The following is a 19570-nucleotide window of genomic DNA, read 5'->3' as shown; positions in this document are numbered from 1 at the left end:
CCGTATATCTGCATATTCAGGAAAAGCTGTCTCAGAGGTTTCTCTGATATCACTTAAATATGGAGGGTCGAAGACGGCGTCCTTTTGGCCCTTATGGCTCTCAGCGCCTCATTTGTATTCTCGTCAAGTGATCTTATTGGTAGATAGTACTACTTGAATTTAATAATTTCCGCAAACGGCACGTTGTGTTTAGACTTGGTTATTTTTCGGTGCAGGAATCGGTTTTCCTGTGCAGTGTCAACATGAACTCTGTTGAATCTGTCTTAACCTCTCACAGAAAAGCAAATTTCCAAGAAAAGTTAGCCGTGTAGGAAGTAGGTCCTCCCACACCGAATCCGTTGCCTGAGAAAGTGATTAAATCAAATAAATCAAACAAACGTGACTGCAAGGGACCTTTTAACTATGAAGTGTATAATAAACGTAAGTTGTTGTATGGGTGCAACGTAAGAATGCCTGATTTTCAGCCTGGAAGTTAATTCGTTAACTAATGCATCAATAAGCGATCTTATGAATTTGTCCGAAAAACTTAAAAAATAACACGTAAAGTCTCACTCACACAAAATTGCGAAACGAAGAGTAGCGAAAACTTAAATAATATTTCATTCTTGCCATAAACTGTACTTCATTATGTACAAAGCAAAAAAAATTCCATAAAAAGAGTCCTTCGTTTTTCAAACAAGGGAAAGTTATACATATTATTATTACTATTAGTGTTATTACTATTACTGTTATTATTATTATTGACAGCAGCTGCAGTTGTATAAATATGTTGATAAGCTTAACTGTTACACAGCAGAAGCTATTAATTCTGCAGCCTCAAACTTACCTAAATTTAAAAACTTGTGAACATCCAGAATGTATGCCTACGAGCCGCCACTGATTGGAAGATGGGAGTCCTGTCCCCAGATCACCTCCATTCTCACCTACGATGGTCAACAGGTATAGTGCCTAACTGGGATTCATCACTGAATAAACAGTTTGACCATTCACCATTTGTGTTGCTGTTTTAAAGGCAGCCTACGCCTTTTGCTAGTCTCTGACCAGTACAGGATAACTTAGAGTGTTGCGGCAGGGAATCTAATACTTGTTCTGGGATGGCAGGCACAGATGTGACGTGATATAATGCGTTTGGCGCACAATGCTATAATCCGCCCTTATGGTAGTGAGACGTGGTCGGGCGCCACATTGGAGGTGAGTATGCTTGTCCTCAGGTTACCATGCAGTTCAACATCAGGCAATTTCATTACCCAAACGCCCCCGAAATGTGAACATTTCACCATTTCAAAAGCCAGTTGAATAGAGACCAAGAATGAGGTTTCTAATGCTAATGACACTCACATTAATATTTTGCGTTTCTGTGTCCTTATGAGCGATCAATCATCATCTGACAGTGTTCATCCCATTATTTCCCCTTGGAGACCTGGTAACCACGACAAACACAAACAATAAATTTGGAGTACATTCGTCGTGAAGAAACTGCGGTCTCGATAGTAAAAACGTTTAATGGTAAACCGTTTCGGTCAGTTTTTGACAATCATGATGGCAGGCGATGGTGGTGAATGGAGCAGGTGTTGTAACTGTACGAGCTGTTGACGTTCGTAGAGTTACAAAACTCGACCCATTCACCACCATCGCCTACCATTAAAGTATGAGGACGAGGTTATTTGCGCCCAGTTTCAAAATACGAACAACATTACCTCACTCTGGTGGCAATTCTTCCCATCACAGAGAATTGTACCCTAATGGTGTCCATCCCTGACTACGGTGCGTATATTTAAGAAGTTACGTTGACTTGCCCGCCAGGCTAGCCGTGCGCACTAATGCCCTGTTTCCCCAGCGGGAAGGCGTGCCGGTCCACGGTACGAAGCCACCCGGGGCATTACCGTCGAGGTCCGGTGTGCCGGCCAGCCTGTGGATGGCTTTTAAGGCGTTTTTCCACCTACCTCGGCGAAAGGGGCTGGTTCCCCTTATTCCGCATCAGTTGCACTATGTCGGCGATTGCTGCGTAAACACTGTCTCCACGTACGCGTACACCATAATTACCACGCAAACATTTGTGGCTACACTCGTCTGGTACGAGACGTTCCCGAGGTGTCGACTGGGGGCCGAACCGCAGAATAACCCTGTGTTCGTAGTGGAGCGGCGGTAGGGTGGGTGGACTGCTGTGAACCACTGAGGGCTACGTCAGGACGAAGCCTTTCCATCGTTTCTAGGTCCCCAGTTAAAATACACAATACACAATACTTTAACTTCCGACCAAGTTTTCCGGCTGCTTCTGTTGTTTCATGTGGCGGTATATTCTGAAGTACCTAGAGGACTCTAGTAGGAACTTTGAAGAGTAACTAGCTTCTTACTACTTTCATACAAAGTCTTTGTGTAGAAAGGTATAGGGACTATTGAAAGTGACGTAAGTGTGGCAACCTGTTTACTCTATAAAAGTTGTTATGTGCAGTGGCATTATTTGTCGTCGTATATATTACTTTCAGGTCACCATTGTCTCCCTATGACACACAACAGTCGTCTGTTGAACAGAACGAAGCATGGTGGGTTGCAAGATAAAATCTAAATTCCCTAAATGTACAGGATGCAGTAATTTAATTGACAATAACAGAGCAAGAAGGGTCCTCCCAAAGTAGCATTTAATTGCCGTGTTTCCGACACTGTTGGATAATCCAAACTCGATTATTTGAACGGAATTAGCATGTTAATTTTCTCGAAGTGTTCGTTTGAGTTGTTGCTGACAAAGTAACAAAGTTGAGCTGAGTACAAAGTGAATATAAAGATCTTGAAACCTTTTTAAAGTCGGTACAGATAAACAGTCAAAAATAGCATAAGAAATGATACAGAATGAGAAAGACAAACCCTCAGACGTGGGGTTGTTGACCACATTGTCAATATATAAAACTGTCCGACGTTTCGGCCACTTGCAGTAGTGGTCGACAGTCAGACAATTTTTATGTGCTGGCAGTGTGGTCAACATCCCAGAAGAATTTTATCGAGAAACCTTGAACAATTTTTTAGGATACTCGTAACGATTCCACACTTCTGAAAAACATCTGGAAAATGACGTGTTACCGCTTTTAGTTACATAAACATTTCAGTCGTCTGATCATCATTACATTGATAAACGTATTAACAGCATCATTTGAGCGGAAATATAAAATCATTGACGTCAGGTGAAAAAACTGTATAGACTACTGTTATCATTCGGTAATATAAATTACGTCGTCAATGCTGTGAATACCTTTATGAAGCTAATAACTGTCAAACTACTGAAGTATTTCACCAGCGGCTCAGGGAGATAATGTGGCATTTTTCGAATATATAAGAGCTACGGGGCACCACCTTCTGAAAATTTACCTTTCCACCCTACGTCGCACGAGGCGCATCTAATTGGTAGTCAAATGCTGGGCCGCGCGGAGTGGCCGCACGTTTTGAGGCGTCATGACACGGACTGCGCGACCCCTCCCGCCGAGGTTCGAGGCCTCCCTCGGGCATCGGTGTGTGTTGTTCTTAGCGTAGGTCAGTTTAAGTTAGTTTAGGTAGTTTGTAAGTCTAAGGACCGATGACCTAAGCAGTTTGGTTCAATAGAAATTCACACATTTGAACATTTGAATCCAATGGTGCCCAAAACCGACCCAGAAATTCAGAGTGACGGTAAGAACATCTGCTGTGATGCAGTGTCGCAGTTCTTCGAAGTCCTATGGTAGGTAGAGATGGAACATAAATCCTATCCTTGATGTCACCAGGTAAGAAACAAAACCAAGTAATCAGATGCGAGAACTGTAGTGGCGAATCGATCATCACTAGGTGAGCGATGCCACACAATCTATCCAAGGACGTGCCGCCATCTCGTTCAGGTGGAAACATGGAGGGGCGCTATCTTGTTGAAACATGAAATCGTTGCTTATCAGTTACAAGTTTGTCATCAGCCAAGACTGCAGCATGTTGAGACTGGTGAGACTACTGACAGTTCCCTCAGCGAAGAAGAAGAGTCCGTAGACAAGCTTTTTGGACACGGCGCAGAAGACGTTCACTTTTTTGCGAACTGCGAACGTGATCTGCAGTTGCATGTTTATCCACATGCGTGTCTTGTGTTGTTGACCTTTCTCGAAAGATGAGAAGTAGCTTCGTGACTGAAAATTTGCTTGTGATGTCGTTATTTTCAAGATGGTTCTGCATATCAGTATACAAACGTAGATGGAACAATTTGTCTTCTTGGATTACGGTATGCAGTAACTGCAACTCGTACTGCTTCACTCTTGAAAGCTTACGAAGGATTTTTCACACTATTAGCTTAGTTATATTCAATTCTGCATTACCTAGATAACTAGAAAATGGTTTAAATGGCTCTGAGCACTATGGTACTTGACATCTGAAATCATCAGTCCCCTAGAACTTAGAACTAGTAAAACATAACTAACCTAAGGACATCACACACATCCATGCCCGAGGCAGGGTTCGAACCTGGGACCGTAGCGGTCGCGCGGTTCCAGACTATAGCGCCTAGAACCGCTCGTCCACATAGGCCGGCAGATGAATGAAGTTTGTGTAACTTGGCAATATTACGTCCAGTACAGAGCCCACTAGCCAGCCGGGGTGGTCGAGCGGTTCTAGGCGCTACAGTCTCGAACCGCGCGACCGCTACGGTCGCAGGTTCGAATCCTGTTTCGGGCATGGATGTGTGTGATGTCCTTAGGTTATTTAGGTTTAAGTAGTTCTAAGTTCTAGGGGACTGATGACCTCAGAAGGTAAGTCCCATAGTGCTGAGCCATTTGAACAATTTGAACACAGCCCACTGTGTATTCTGACACGCCAGGTCGGCATGAACCTATTACGTCTCACAAATACCCGTCCTCCCACAATTTCTTGTACCACTTCACTACGCTGTTTGAAACCTCATCATGCCTTGCGAAACATACAGCGCAAGGCTCCTTGCACACCCGCTACCTGTTGTCAACGGGATAATTGTTGCAAAACATAAATAAGAAGTAAAAAGAACGTTTTCTATGGCTCGTTCGCCGCCATTTTCAGCAACTACTGTCAGTGGTGCCTCTCTTGGCGGTTTTCCGAGTTGCCTTGAGCCCTCAAGATTCAAAACAAACTTTTAGATTTATCTTTCACATATTGTATCATTTTTACGTTATGTTTAGGTATTTACTTACATCAGTTTTAAAAAAATGTTTCATGGACTTAGTAAATTACGCCGTACAATACGTGACAATTATAGGCGTAGAAACTGTCACGATGAGCCTACCTGGTGAAGACGAAGAGGACGAGGGCGTTGCCGAGGACTCCGGCGGTTCCGATGGCGAGCAGGACGGAGCCCAGGGCGTAGTGGGCGGCGGGCGGCAGCCCGGGGTACTGCAGCCAGTGCGGGTGCGTGGGCGGCGTCGGCGGGCAGCGGGGGATGCCGCTGGCGCCGCCGCTGCTGTTGCTGCAACACACCGAGTGACACGTCACGTCCGGCACATTCACCGTACCGTCGATGTACGTCACCCGCTTGCTGTCGCAGAGCGTTATAGCGATCAGGCAGTCCAGGAGAATGAGTACCTCGTAGGCAGGCTCCGTACCAACATACCTTTCGGTCCGTTCCACAGAACCTACCAGGTGGCGTATCAGTTTTTGCTGAATTGACGAGGTACGAACGGCTTAGAAAAAGTTCCGAGAAAGAAAGTAACACCTTTGCGGGCTTTAGAATGTGGTATGTTTATGCAATACACTTATTGATGTCGATGGTCCAGCAATTAAATAAAATATAAGTTGAATAACAGGGAAACAATAGATTCCAACTTCACGTAATTAGTTATGAACAACAACATTGCTCGCCAGATATTCGCTTCTGAACGCATACTGCATCTTCACTACAGAAGCCACGGAAATCAGACAACAGCACAGGTCGGCACTCCGAAATATTTCAATCCTCTGCTCCACTGTCCAAGTCTTTCCGCCGACCGTGCGTCCGTCGCACCATACCTTCCCAGACTCTCCGTGTCCAGAACTGCCTTGTCCTCTCTCGAAACGATGCTCTTCTCCCACCTCCATCCAGTCTCCCAAATCACAAGGGCTGTGGTTGGCTAGAGCGCTCCCGCCAGGTCTTCAAGCCAACGCACATTCAAAAACATAATGAAACACTATCAAAATACTGGATTTATATTTAAATAACTCGAAATTAAATAAATATTCCTACGGCTGGACCATAAACACCCTGTAACACACATTATTAAATACATAAACAAATTAAATGGACATATATCAAAGGAGTAACAAGCAAAAGTAGCCCAGTAACCTAACGTCTCTGTGCTTTCTAAAACACGGTGAATAATTGACCAATTTCTTCAAGAATAGCAAATATCTGATACAAACAAACCCATAGATGAATATGTATATATGTTTATATGCATGCTGCTACCGTTTGTTCCTGCAACTGCGGAGTACTTATGGCCTGACGCGATTGATAGTAATTGGCCACTTTGACCTCCAATAACTCATGTACCATTCGAGTTGCATGCCTGGAATTTATACCAATTTAGGTCTACACTAATAGTTTTCTAAAGACACCTTGATCGACAATATCGGATGAACCGTTTAGATTTTGGAAATTCGTTGTTGGGTGTTACTTGTGTAATTTATCATCAGATACTAAACTTTAAGCTAATAAAGATATTGAAAATCTGATAACACTATCACCGTCGTGCAAATAATGGTAATGTACATGTTTCTTTTTGAGGTATCATGATTCATCTGGCTACTATTAATTTCTACGCGAACTGTAAAATCTCTGCCATTAATGTTTCACAAAGTCCGCCATCTTTAGCACTCCCGGCACGTCTCCTTCATCGACACAACCTCACCATGGAATTCCCAGCCACACGGCTGGACCACGCACTGGGGCCACCCTTCATACTCAGCTAACGTTCAACACCACGTGATTACTGCCGGGCCGCGGCCCGCCGAGAGGCCCCCGCGCCGCCACGCCAACTCCGAAATTAGAATATTTCCAGGGCGCCACAACTCGCCTGTTACCTCACACCTTTCAGCGCTTCGGATTCATATTTCAGTGCCACCAACCGACTGAGCTATGCATAAAAACTAAAAACCATATAAAGTAATAGTAGTACGCCTCTAAATTTTCACGTTCGAAGAAGTTTCCGGAGATACTGTATACATACGGTATGTTTAGTGTGAGTACCATACACAGAAATAGTTATGGACTAGTGCGGTATACACACGCTATGGTTACGACAGGTGTGTCCATCACGCAGCCCGCGAGGAGTACGCAGCCCAAAGCGAGAACCAATGGTGCCCGAGAATCCATAACACGGCCGGCCGCGGTGGTCTAGCGGTTTTAGGCGCTCAGTCCGGAACCGCGTGACTGCTACGGTCGCAGGTTCGAATCCTGCCTCGGGCATGGATGTGTGTGATGTACTTAGGTTAGTAAGGTTTAAGTAGTTCTAAGTTCTAGGGGACTGATGACCACAGATGTTAAGTCCCATAGTGCTCAGAGCCAATCCATAACACGACTGGTAAGAAGAAATTGCCGCCTGTGCTACACTCGAACCTCCAGAGCTTCATTCTTATAACCGGCCACTACTTCACACGCGATGGTCAATTACTTACGGCTAATTTACTTGCAAATGCGAAATTACGGAACTAAATACTTAGAGACATATATTTTTTTCTATTTTTTATTATTAATAAAAATGAAATTATTCCAGTTGTACTTAAGATTTTATATTTACTTCGGTACTAGTTTCAACGTTGCGTCATCGCCATCTTCTTTACTATTTACTGCCCGCCATCCATGTGGAGCACGTGTTGGTCTCACCGAGGACTGCTAGACTAAGCCACACACAACTGATCTCATGAAAGTGTACGGGCCTGTAGAAGGCGTCGACGCAACGTCGAAACTAGTAGCGTAGCAAATATAAAATCTTAAGTACAACTGGAATAATTTCATTTTTAATAAAAATTATATCAGCTGTGTCCCACCTTCATCCAGTTTAAATATGGATGTATGAAGATATATTTTTTCTTCTTCGCAGTTATTGTTAGCATTAAGTACATTACGTGCGGGATATAGTACTCGTCATTTTCCAGTATGGCCCAGGTAACATAAACGATAGGACTCTCCTGGTTAGCAGTAGTAAATGTACAGGGTGACAATTATTGAACTATATGAAATAAAATCGTCATAACTTTGAATGGTTTGCGTTAAGATGTTCAAATTACACGGTTGACCGCAGGGCGTGGTGGGAATTACCATGATTTGGTTTAGCGAGGAAACCCACTTTCATTTAGATAGGTTTTGTCAATAAGCAAAATTGGTGCATTTTGAGGACTGAGAATCGGCATTTCACGATCGAGATGTCTCTTCACCCTCAACGGGTGACTGTGTGGTGTGCAATGTCCAGTCACGGAATAATCAGCGGTCTGACTAGACTGCAGGTTTTGGAAGGTGATCTTCATTATCCAAAGTAACCGTGATTTCTACAAGACGTGATTCATACAGGACCGAGATCGAACCCATCGAAGCAGGAGAGTGTTTGATGCCCTAGCGGAGCCCGTTGGGGACCTCATTCTGCCTCTGGAATACTCAGAGGCCACTGGCACGGGCCTCGATTGGCTGCCATATTCTCCTAATCAGAACAGATGCGATTCCTTTTTGTGAGGCTATATTAAAGACAAGGCGTACAGCAATAATCCCTAAACCATTTCTGAGCTGAATGAACCCGTTGAGGAGGTCTTGACAGTATCGATGTTCCGATTTTAATCTTTTGTATCATGTACAGTATACGATAAGCCACGGAAGAGCTAGAAATTGATAAATAATAAAAGTCAGTTAGGCTAATCGCTAGGTACCAACGGCGCTGCCTCGTTGAATACACGGATATTACTCATATCACTTAAGCCCACCAACATTGGGTGTATGAAGATGGTATCTGTTCTTTCGGGTGACCACCAGAGCTTCTGCCTAACTGAGCGAGAGTAACTGCCAGGAAATTCTGGGACACAATTTAATTACGATTTTTTTAAATTTCAAATATACAGAGACTGATACGCCAAAACATTACCATGAAATGCATAATGGCGTCTGGTTCTACCTCGGGAAGGCAATTAAGCAGTGATCCTGTCTGACATGGATTTGACAAGTCCTTTACACGTTTACGGTGGTATATTACACCAGACATATACAGGTCCTTCTCTGCCTCGTGATGACTGTGTGTTGTGTGATGTCCTTAGGTTAGTTAGGTTTAAGTAGTTCTAAGTTCTAAAGGACTGATGACCATAGATGTTAAGTCCCATAGTGCTCAGAGCCATTTGAACCATTTTTATACAGGTCCCTTCAATTGCGCAATGCGAGGCGGTGGTTTTTTTTATGCAAAGAAGACGTCCCATACAGTCCCAGATATGTTACACGGTATTCGGATCATGTAGTTTGGTGATCAAGACATCAACGTGAGGGCACCATCATACTCCTGGAACCACTGCAGCGCGATCCTAGTACAGCGGCACTGAAAGGTATCCACGAAGTCCACAAGTATTATGGTGCCTTCAATCACTACGATGGTCCCATAGAAGCCGAGATTAAGGTCTCCCACTGCGTTATATCCCCCTCCCCCCTCCCAACACGTCTTCCACTATATCACAATGAATATTTTGAGCACCATGCGGGGTAGCCGCGCAGTCTAGGCGCCTTGTGACGGTCCACGCCGCTCCTCCCGTCGGAGGTTCGAGTCCTCCCTCCGGCATGGGTGTTAGAGTTTTCCTTACCGTAAGTTAATGTGAGCTAGACGGTGTGCACCAAAATACAAGTAATGTACTGGGAAAAATAAGTAACGACAACCGTAATTTCAGTCTTTATTTTATTTGACTACCTGTTTCGGTTTGGCCTTAGGAAAGGTAAAGGCACCAGAGAGGCGTTTCTCATGTTACGCTTGATTATGGAAGCAAGACTAAAGAAGAATCAAGAAACGTTCATCGGATCTGTCCGTCTGGGAAAGGTGTTAGACAGTGTCAAAGGGTGCAGGATGTTCGAAACTCTGAGGAAAATGTGGGGAAGCTGCAGAGAGAGACGGGTAATATACAACATGTACAATAGCCAAGAAGGAACAACAACATTGGAAGAACATGAACGAAGTGTCCGGACTGTAGAGGATGTAATCTTAGGCCCCTACTATCCAGTCTATACATCAAAGGAGCAATGATGGAAAAAAGAGAAAGGTTCAAGAGGAACTGAAATTTAAGGTGAAAGGATTTCAATGATAAGATTAGGTGATGACATCGCTAACGTTAGTGACAGTGAAGAGGAATTACAGAATTTGTTGAATGAAATGAACAGCGTAATTAGTACAGAGTATGGTCTGAGAGTAAATCGATAAAAGACGAAAGTAATGAGAAGTAGCACAAAACAGAACAGCGAGAAAATATCAGGGTGAGGATCACGAAATAGATAAAGTTAAGGAAATCTTCTACTTATACAGCAAAATACCCCATGATGGACAGAGAAAAATGGTTCAAATGGCTCTGAGCACTATGGGACTTAACATCTGTGGTCATCAGTCCCCTAGAACTTAGAACTACTTAAACCTAACTAACCTAAGGACATCACACACATCCATGCCCGAGGCAGGATTCGAACCTGCGACCGGAGCGCCTAGAAACGCACGGCCACACCGGCCCGCCCAACGGACAGAGAAAGAAGGACATAAAATGCAGAATAGCACTGGCAAAAAGGGCATTCCTGGCCATCAGAATTCTACTATTATCAAACATCAGCCTTAATTTGAGGAGGAAATATATGAGAATGTACGCTTGGAGCAAAGCATTGTATGGCAGTGAAACACTGACTGTCGGAAAACCGGACCAAAAGACAATCGAACCATCTGAGATGCCGTGCTACAGAAGACTCCTGATTATTAGGTGGGCTGCTAGGATAAGGAATGAGCCAAATAAAAAATGGAAATAATGGAAACACTGACAAGAAGAAGTGACAGGATGATAGGACATATGTTAAGACATCCGGGAATAACTTCTGTGGGACCAGAGGGAGTTGCAGAGGGTAAAAATTGTAGAGGAAGACGAAGATTGGAAGACATCCAGAAAATAACTGAGGACGTAGGAAGCAAGTCCTACTCTGAGATGAAGAGGTTGGCACAGGAGAAAATTTCGTGGCGGGTCGCATCAAAGAAATCGGAAGACTGATGGCTCAGAAAAGAGAAAGCGAGAAAGTACGGACACCACTCATTCATATCACTGAATCATCTGCATGGGCAATGAATCCACAACCTCCAGTGCGGATGCACATTTGCTTTTGATCTCCACCGGGAAACTAAAATTCGCAGTCATGGAGGATGCGGACAGTGACTGCGCATTAGGGACGCTATGTGTGCCGGAATAGTCCGTGCATTTGCAATAAACATTATGTTCAGGTGGCGCAGTGCTTAACTCATTTGTCTAGCAAGCAAGAGATCCCGGCTTAGAGGCCAGTCCGGTACAAATGTTCACTCGTCGCCTCTGATTTCGCACGAAGTCACAATGTAGCTGATATCATTAGTTCCTTCCGTTTCTTTTGCTTTCTTCCCACATCCTCTTCAATTTATTTAATATGTAACATAAATGTCAACTGAATGCGTCTACCTGTTCCAGAGAAAATGCGTTTTGAGTAGTGAGACAGAAAGACAATAATGGGATCTTTAAAGGGGTATGGAACCCTAAGAAGACTATCATTGAGTCCAAAACTGTTATAATTTAATCTGCAGCTTAGTAAAATCAGTCTACTTATAATCGGAATAGAATCCAGTCAATCCAGGACCCATACCCTTCATCCTTGAGCAAACGCTTGTCCGTCTGGCAAAGCTGAGCTTGTTATTTTATAAACAGGCTGTGTCTCCTTTGAGGTATTACACGGCCGTATCTATGGTTTCTTCAGCCTCTCGGCGCGAAGTGTCATGGACTATGAAACACTTTATGAGTTGTTTGATGATTAAAATGGTTCAAATGGCTCTGAGCACTATGCGACTTAACTTCTGAGGTCATCAGTCACCTAGAACTTAGAACTAATTAAACCTAACTAACCTAAGGACATCACACACATCCAATTCCCAAGGCAGGATTCGATCCTGCGACCGTAGCGTTCACGCGGTTCCAGACTGAAGCGCCTAGAACCGCACGGCCACACCGGCCGGCGTTTGATGATTAACTACGGGAATTAATTTTAGTTTGGTAAATTAACTCTCAGCTCCGATTTCGTTGTTAGTTAGCAGACTTTCATTCAGAGATCTTTGAATTCTGTGTGCCATTAGAAGCTCCCGTACTTAGACTGACAACTGAATGCTTTAAATAGCATTCACGTTAACTATACTGTAACTTTCATAACGAATCCTGCAAAGTAGATGGAGAAATCCATTGCGAGTCATATCGACAGAGCCACATCAATGCTCAGTTTGGGGCCGGATCAGAGGGCCTCATTAACTTGAACAACGACGTTGCCCACCAGCGAATACTTTATGATTGAGCTAGAGACCCCATACTCTGAAAGAAAATGAAAACCGACGTAGCTCTCCGCAAGAGGTTTCATGTAAATTTGGACCTCAGTTAAGTAGTTTTAATTCGACATGGTACCAAGATACTATAGGTTTTAATTTTAATGTTGACTGTGCGTAACTCTGGCATGTTATAGTAATTTTATGCTTCTGAAGAAGGCTAGATTAATTTAGCCTAAACCCGTTAAAGACTAGAAAATTTGGGCAACTGAGGCTGATTCTTCAAAATATTTTTGATGTAAATTGTGTCATTAAGTGTACCTAAAAGCCTCTTGCTCTCCTACGATAACTAAGGGACCGCGAAACCCAAGGTTTTTGATTACTCAGATTTCAACGACTTTCTATTATATATCTAAGTGCTGAAAGAATTTTATAGTGCCTCATTGACTACTCAATAAATAACACACCTGTTTCAACGTGCTAAGGCCTGTTACACTGCAGGTCACTTGACTGATTATTTTGCGTAATATACAGCATGCGTTTTCAGGCGGTTATTGCTTACTAATTAAGGAGAAAAATGATTCAATGAGAGAACTGAAAACGAAAAACACGTTTCTGATAAGTAAAGGTATCTCAGGAGGCCTTACTATACTACTATAAAGAAATAGAATCATTGGTATCATCACTGAAATGAACACAGAAGCATTGAGTAACTTTTTGTGTTAATACGATCCGCTAACCACGAAAATAATGAAGCCGAGAAAATTAATTCGCATAAAGAGTTTATGAGAACAGTAATTATTAATTCCTGTAGGCTATCTGCTGCAGTTTCGTACCTTTGACCTTTCAAAACGAATAAACGTCCTGCGATCACACACACACACACACACACACACACACACACACACACACACACACACACGAGCACGCGCGCGCGCACACACATGCACACGCACGCACGCATTCATGCACCCATACAAAATAAACAATTAACGGAAAAAATTAATAATACCCATTAGTTGATCAAAATAAATCCAGAAGCACTTTAACTACCAGCTCCCTGTACAACCACATCTGCTAAATTTGAGCGTCATGTATAAATCTGCCCTCCGTGTATTCTCTTATATACATAGGACGATACTGACTAATGCACAGTGTACCGGAAATATACATCTATCTCTCTGTTCTCAGGGACAGTGATATATCGAGGAATGGCGGAAGCGAGGTCTGAAGCAACAGGTGTGATGCATCAGGGCAGCTGCAGCGCCTGACTGATGGATTGTCCGCCAACACGCGGGGCTGGAGACGTCATCATTACGCCGGACGCACGGAAACTGCTCACCTACGCCGAGCGGAAAAGGCCATTGCTCTTAGCAAAAGTTGCACGTATCATGAATATTGAAAGGAGCAAAAGACACTGTAGAAACTATATAACACAGATATCATGAAAATGTTACCGGAATGTCAACGGTAGATAACCGACGGAAAGAACAAGTCCGCTCAGTCCTAAGGAACTGGTTCTCCTTCTGCTTCTACACTTCGCATACGTGGAAAACCTCAATAGCGGAGTAGTTCTTTCGACAGTGACATTATTGTTTTCTCAAGGGTTCGCGGCTCATAGAACGAGTGACATGTGAGCTCTCGTCTCATTTTGAAGTCAACAGCTTGAAATTCGAATGGACTTGAGTACTAATCGACAGAGAAATAATGTTCTGTAACTAAAGCTCTGTTTTCACGAAATTTGCTTTCAAAACTGAAAAAGAAGTTTTGGAGAACTTAAAACTCCGGTGTTACTGTTGAATTTAACAAAAACTCTTAGAATTCGCCGGAATAAAATTTTTACCACAAACATGAAAATTAGGTGCTGAATACGAAACTACTCATTACTGAAGGAATTTTAGGAGTGAACAGGTACTGGTCTTGCGATGACTAGTAACTACAGGATTAAGATAATATGTTTTGTAGTGCACAGAGGAGAAGAAAAAGTATGGGGATCGCAATTTTGATGACGCTCTCTAAGTGAGAGCAGCAAATGTACTCTACGTCCTGCGCTGATAAGCAGATGGTTCCAAATTACACAGCACACACTGTTCGAACAGTGGCAACTTAACGCGCCCTATCCTTCAGGAAGTGAAATGGCAGTGGGCGATCATCATGAAATAATTGATTACTATGAAACCTGCGTAATGTCACTGTGTACCCACTGACAGTCAATAGCGGTATTGAGAACTTTCTGAACGGTGAGCAATTGTTTTTCAAAAAAGGAGTTAGCAGTGGACAGTGAATTATACTGTAGCTTCATGCAATTCTCTATGTATATAAGGCAGCTGCATGTCCTCGGGAAATACAGTGCTAACGCAGTCACGCGCATGGAAACAAATGCGGCTGTAACGAAAGTTGCACTGCATTCGCTCGACCAGCCACCGCAAGACGTAACGACAGGTGTTACCGACAGTAAAGGAGGTACAGGTCACATAAAGTATATATTATTACGCAGTTCCCTGTTTGGTACACATGATATTACCCATAGAGTAAATAGTTTTCAATCCTGTGGTTCGTATGCTTGTGTTGTAGACTCATATCGCGGGACGTATCCAGTTGCAGCAATCACAAATAACGAGAGTTATCGTCCGTTTCTGGGAATGCGGATCAAATGCATGAAATAAAGCAACTGGGAGACCGACTACCTTCATTTACATTAAAGTGAGGAATGGTTTGCCATCAAGCGTCTGACGTGGCTACTTGTGTAACATCAGTTTTGTATAGTCTACCATCTAGGGCACTATATATAGCCTCGGTCATTAGTTGACATCCATGGAATCGCAGAACTGGACGGTGATTTCGTCATTGGTGAAGTGTGATTTCACCTTATTAGTAAGTAAATAGTGAAAACAGAAGAATATGGTCAACCGAAAATCGACTTGTCTTTCGTGAAAACACCTTGAACTGTTGTGTGGTGTGCAGTATGGCGTCGTCAATCTGTGGGCCTTCTTTCTTCAAACTACAATCACCAGAGGTGTATACCAAAACATAACACAGTGTATTTTATTTCTTGAAGCAGATGAACGTTAATGTTGGTTCCAGTTGGTGATATATAAGTATTATACGTCCACATTCTCCCGATATAAAGAATCCAGACTTCTACCTGTGGAGCTAAACGGAAGACTCCAAGAACAAACTACACGCACTGGCTCTGCAAAGCGCCCTCATACATCGCAAAACGAATTCGTGCACCTAGTACTGAATAGTGTAACCTCATTAGCGGTATGTTACAACTAAAATGTGTGAGCATATGAAATAAAGGACTTAATGTCTGTGATTACTTTTTGATGCGTACGAATTTTCGATTACCATGTGTGAAGGCGGTAGTTTTCCTGAGTTCGGCCGATCGCAGTAGTAGTGTACAACTAAGCAAGATTAGTCAATCAACTATATTGTCGTTCTTCAGCCATTGCAGAGACTACTGCCCGTCTTTAGCGATCATGTCCATGTGGTAGCTAGCACCTATGGTACGCCTATTTGTGTTGTTGACGCAAGCAAACCACCCAAACGCAACAACAGTGATGATTCATAGGTAGTGCGAATTGTGGAGTAGAAAAATAGATGTTTATATTAAAAAGCCTATCTAATACGGTGCACATTACATTTTAATTTAAATTTATAAATGTCTTTTCCTTTCTGATCTGAATATAACACACGATGTGACTAAGTCCAGCTCCGCTCCGATTGTCAGATATGCTTTAATAAATCCTTTTGTTTCCTATAATTTCTTTTCGACTACACTTCAGTTTCATAAATGGTATTGTATTATGTAGTCTGGTCAACAAGATCAATTACAAGCTTTTCCTAACGTCAGACTGTATTGAAAAGTTATACTTTCAAACATTTTTCTATGTAACTAACAGTAGTCTTGGGCAGTGACACTGTTATGGTCTCACCATCGAATTTTTGTATGCAGTCTAGACTTCCAGATAACCAGTAACCAATGAAAAGGTACTTCATACAGATTTGATAACACTGTGAAAGCATACGTGATGCAACTCGACGAACTCATTAGCCCCTGAATGGAACTGGGAAATATCTATCAACTACTCATTTACAGCAGTAACGAGCTCGTGCTGCCTGGGGGAATTAGGGATGGAAATACCAACCATTATAAAACAGAGATCCGAAGCCGCGATAGGTTTTACCATTATAGTTCTTTGTGTCTGGGGAGTAATTAAGGTTTCTGAAACAAAATATTACACTACAGTTCATTACCGTAACTAGAAGTAACGTGTGCTGTTGTTTACAGTTACCTTTATGTATGGGCACGCAGTCGTGGGGAACCACATATTCCGTGCGTATGGATCTCTGTCTGCTGCTGTAAAAGCAATGCACTTACAACAGGTCGCTTACATCAGCTAAGAACCGCCTACAAATCTCGTGCTTCTTACCTCTGTGTACCCTCACTCTTTTGGCTGGAAGGCTACACAGCATGTGTGTTAAAGTTATTGTGAAGTTTTTGGAAAATTTGGAAATTTGTGGTAATGTCTTAAGTGACCAAACTACTGAGGTCATCGGTCTCTAAGCTTACAAGCTGTTTAACCTAACTTAAATTTACTTACGCTAAGGACAAAACACACACACCCATGCCCGAGAAATCGAACCTCCGAAGGGGGCAGCAGCGCGGACCGTGACAAGATGCTTCAGGCCGTGCGGCTACCCCGCTCTGCGTTAGGTGTATATAAATTGAAATGCTTACAAGAGAACAACAAGTGTAAGTGAATGTCGATTACTAACGATAACGGAAGTGGGGCAGAGATGGCAGTACTGCTCATGTTTTGGTGGAATGTGATGATAAATTTAGATTTATCACATTAATCTTAAGTGTTCGACGGACAGTCGCTCTTAGTATCATATGGAGTATAGTGGAAAAACGATGGAAATGCAGTCGTCCCACAACAGGGATTGCATGCAAATCACTCGTGCGATTCATCGTAGTGTATTGTCCCGCTGTGTGGGACTCCCAGCTAACAGGACTAGCAGGGGATATTGAACGTATTCAGATAAGGGCAGCACGAAAGGTCACAGGTTTGTCTGATAAGCGGGAGAACGTCACAGAGATGTTTAAAGATATGTTTGGCATACACATGAAGATACATGAGACGTGAACAATAATCACAGAGCATGCTTCCAGGGTTTCAAGAACCGTCTTTAAATACTCTACGAAACCATGAATATCGCCCCCATAGGGATCGTAAGAAGATCAAGTTGATCACGGCACATACAGATGCATTTTGAATGAGAATTTAAAAGAGCTTTGGAATAATTAAGACCAAATAAAGCAGAAGAGACAGACAACCTCATCGGAATTTGTAAAATCATTGGAGTAGTTGGCTTCAGAATGACTATTCACGTTGGAGTGTAGAATATTTGAGACTGGTGATGTAGCATCAGACTTTCGGAAAAATATCATCCACACAATTCTGGAGATAGCAAGAGCAGACAAGTTCTAGAATTATCGCACAATCAGCTCAACAGCTGATGATATGAATGGAAAAGAAAATTGAGGATTTGATAGATGACAATGAGTTTGCCTTTAGGAAAGGTAAAGCAAACAGAGAGGCAGCACTGATGTTGCGAGTGATGGAAATTTAATACACATTCATGGGATATGGCGACATGGAAAAAGAGTTCGACATTTTCAAAGTGTGCAAGAATTCGGAATACTGAGCAAAATACGGATAAGCTACCGGGACGGACGGGTTCATACAATAGTGGGAATAATAAGACTGCAATCCCAAGAACAAAGTGATCGGATTATAAAGAGCGTCGGGCAGGGACGTAGTCTTTCGCTATACAACGAGGAAGAAACGACGGAAATAAGAAAGGTTCGAGAGTGGAATTAAAATTCATGGTGTAAGGACATATATGATAAGAATCACTGATGACATGCTATCCTCAGTGAATGCGAAGAGGAATTAGAGAGTCTGCTGAATGGAATGAGCTCTGTAATAGATACTGAATATGCATTGAGACTAAATCGATGAAAGACCAAATTAATGAGAAGTATCAGAAAAGAGAACTGCTATAAAGTAAACATCAGTATCGGACATCACGAAGTAGATGAAGTTGAGGGATCTTCTCTACAAAGGCTGCAAAGTAACCCGTGATGGACGGAGCAAAGAGGACATAAGAAGCAGACTAGAAGGCTAGAAGGCGATCCCAGCCAAGACAAGACTGACTACTAATAGCAAATATGAGGAAGAAATTTCCGATGTACGTTTCGAGCGCAGCATTGTATGGCAGTAAGACATGGACTGTGGCGAAACCGGAAGAGGAGAGAATCGAAGCATTTGAGATGTGATCCTACAGACGAATGTCAAGGGGCGGCAATCGCATATCCGTGAAATACTCCGAGACGTGGATAGGAATTAGGAAACCATCGAGGAAGCGTCTGGAATCGGCACGAAAGATGGTATTAGGTCCTGACAAATTTCCGTCCACACTGGCGCCAGAAGGGGACGAAATGTCCGATAAAACTCAAGTGGGAGGCCGTCAGGGCCAGGCGACCTTTTCCTAGAACCCGCCTGGAGAGCATCATCGACTTCGTCCTCCGTGACGTTAGCAATCAGACGCGGGAACGGAGCACCGTAATGTTGACAGGACGGTGACGTTGTTCAGAGTATAGCGTAACATAATGTGCATGGATGGCTGACCCGGTATCCCGTTGGGTATGATAACGCTTGCCATCATCAGTCGTAAGAACATTAATCAAATTCCTCCGACGGTGGCGTCGTTCCGCTATAACTTGATCCATAGACGGACGCTCTTGTGGTAACCCATCGTGTATGTGCGCCCTGACCATAGCTCCTTCAAGGTGGCGGCGAGGGAGTGACGTGAGCTATGCCTTGGCACGATTCGCCATCACCTATTCCTCTTGCGAAAAAGGCGTCATAGCACATTCCAGGAGAATGGTGAAATAGAATTCCTGTGTCCTTCGCCGCCATGCCGCAACCTTGCTTCCGTAACCAATCAAAGCCTTCCGGAGAGCAGGCTTTGGACAGAGCACCCACCATGACTGCTAGGCATCACAACGTCGA

General features: G+C 43.2%; 1 protein-coding gene across 1 annotated transcript in view; it reads right to left on the bottom strand.

The window, feature by feature from the left end:
• The window catches only part of LOC124710762 (melanopsin-like), a 178850-nt gene that overhangs the window by 145195 nt on the left and 14085 nt on the right, over positions 1-19570 (bottom strand). Inside the window, exon 2 of the mRNA XM_047240955.1 lies at positions 5258-5437. Within this exon, the coding sequence (XP_047096911.1) occupies positions 5258-5437 (180 nt within the window). The remainder of the gene's footprint in view (positions 1-5257; positions 5438-19570) is intronic.

This window comes from Schistocerca piceifrons, chromosome 1, assembly GCF_021461385.2.
Source record: "Schistocerca piceifrons isolate TAMUIC-IGC-003096 chromosome 1, iqSchPice1.1, whole genome shotgun sequence".
Lineage (NCBI taxonomy): Eukaryota > Metazoa > Arthropoda > Insecta > Orthoptera > Acrididae > Schistocerca > Schistocerca piceifrons.
Note: the sequence above shows the minus strand (reverse complement) of the source record. Positions and strands in the feature narration are given on the sequence as shown.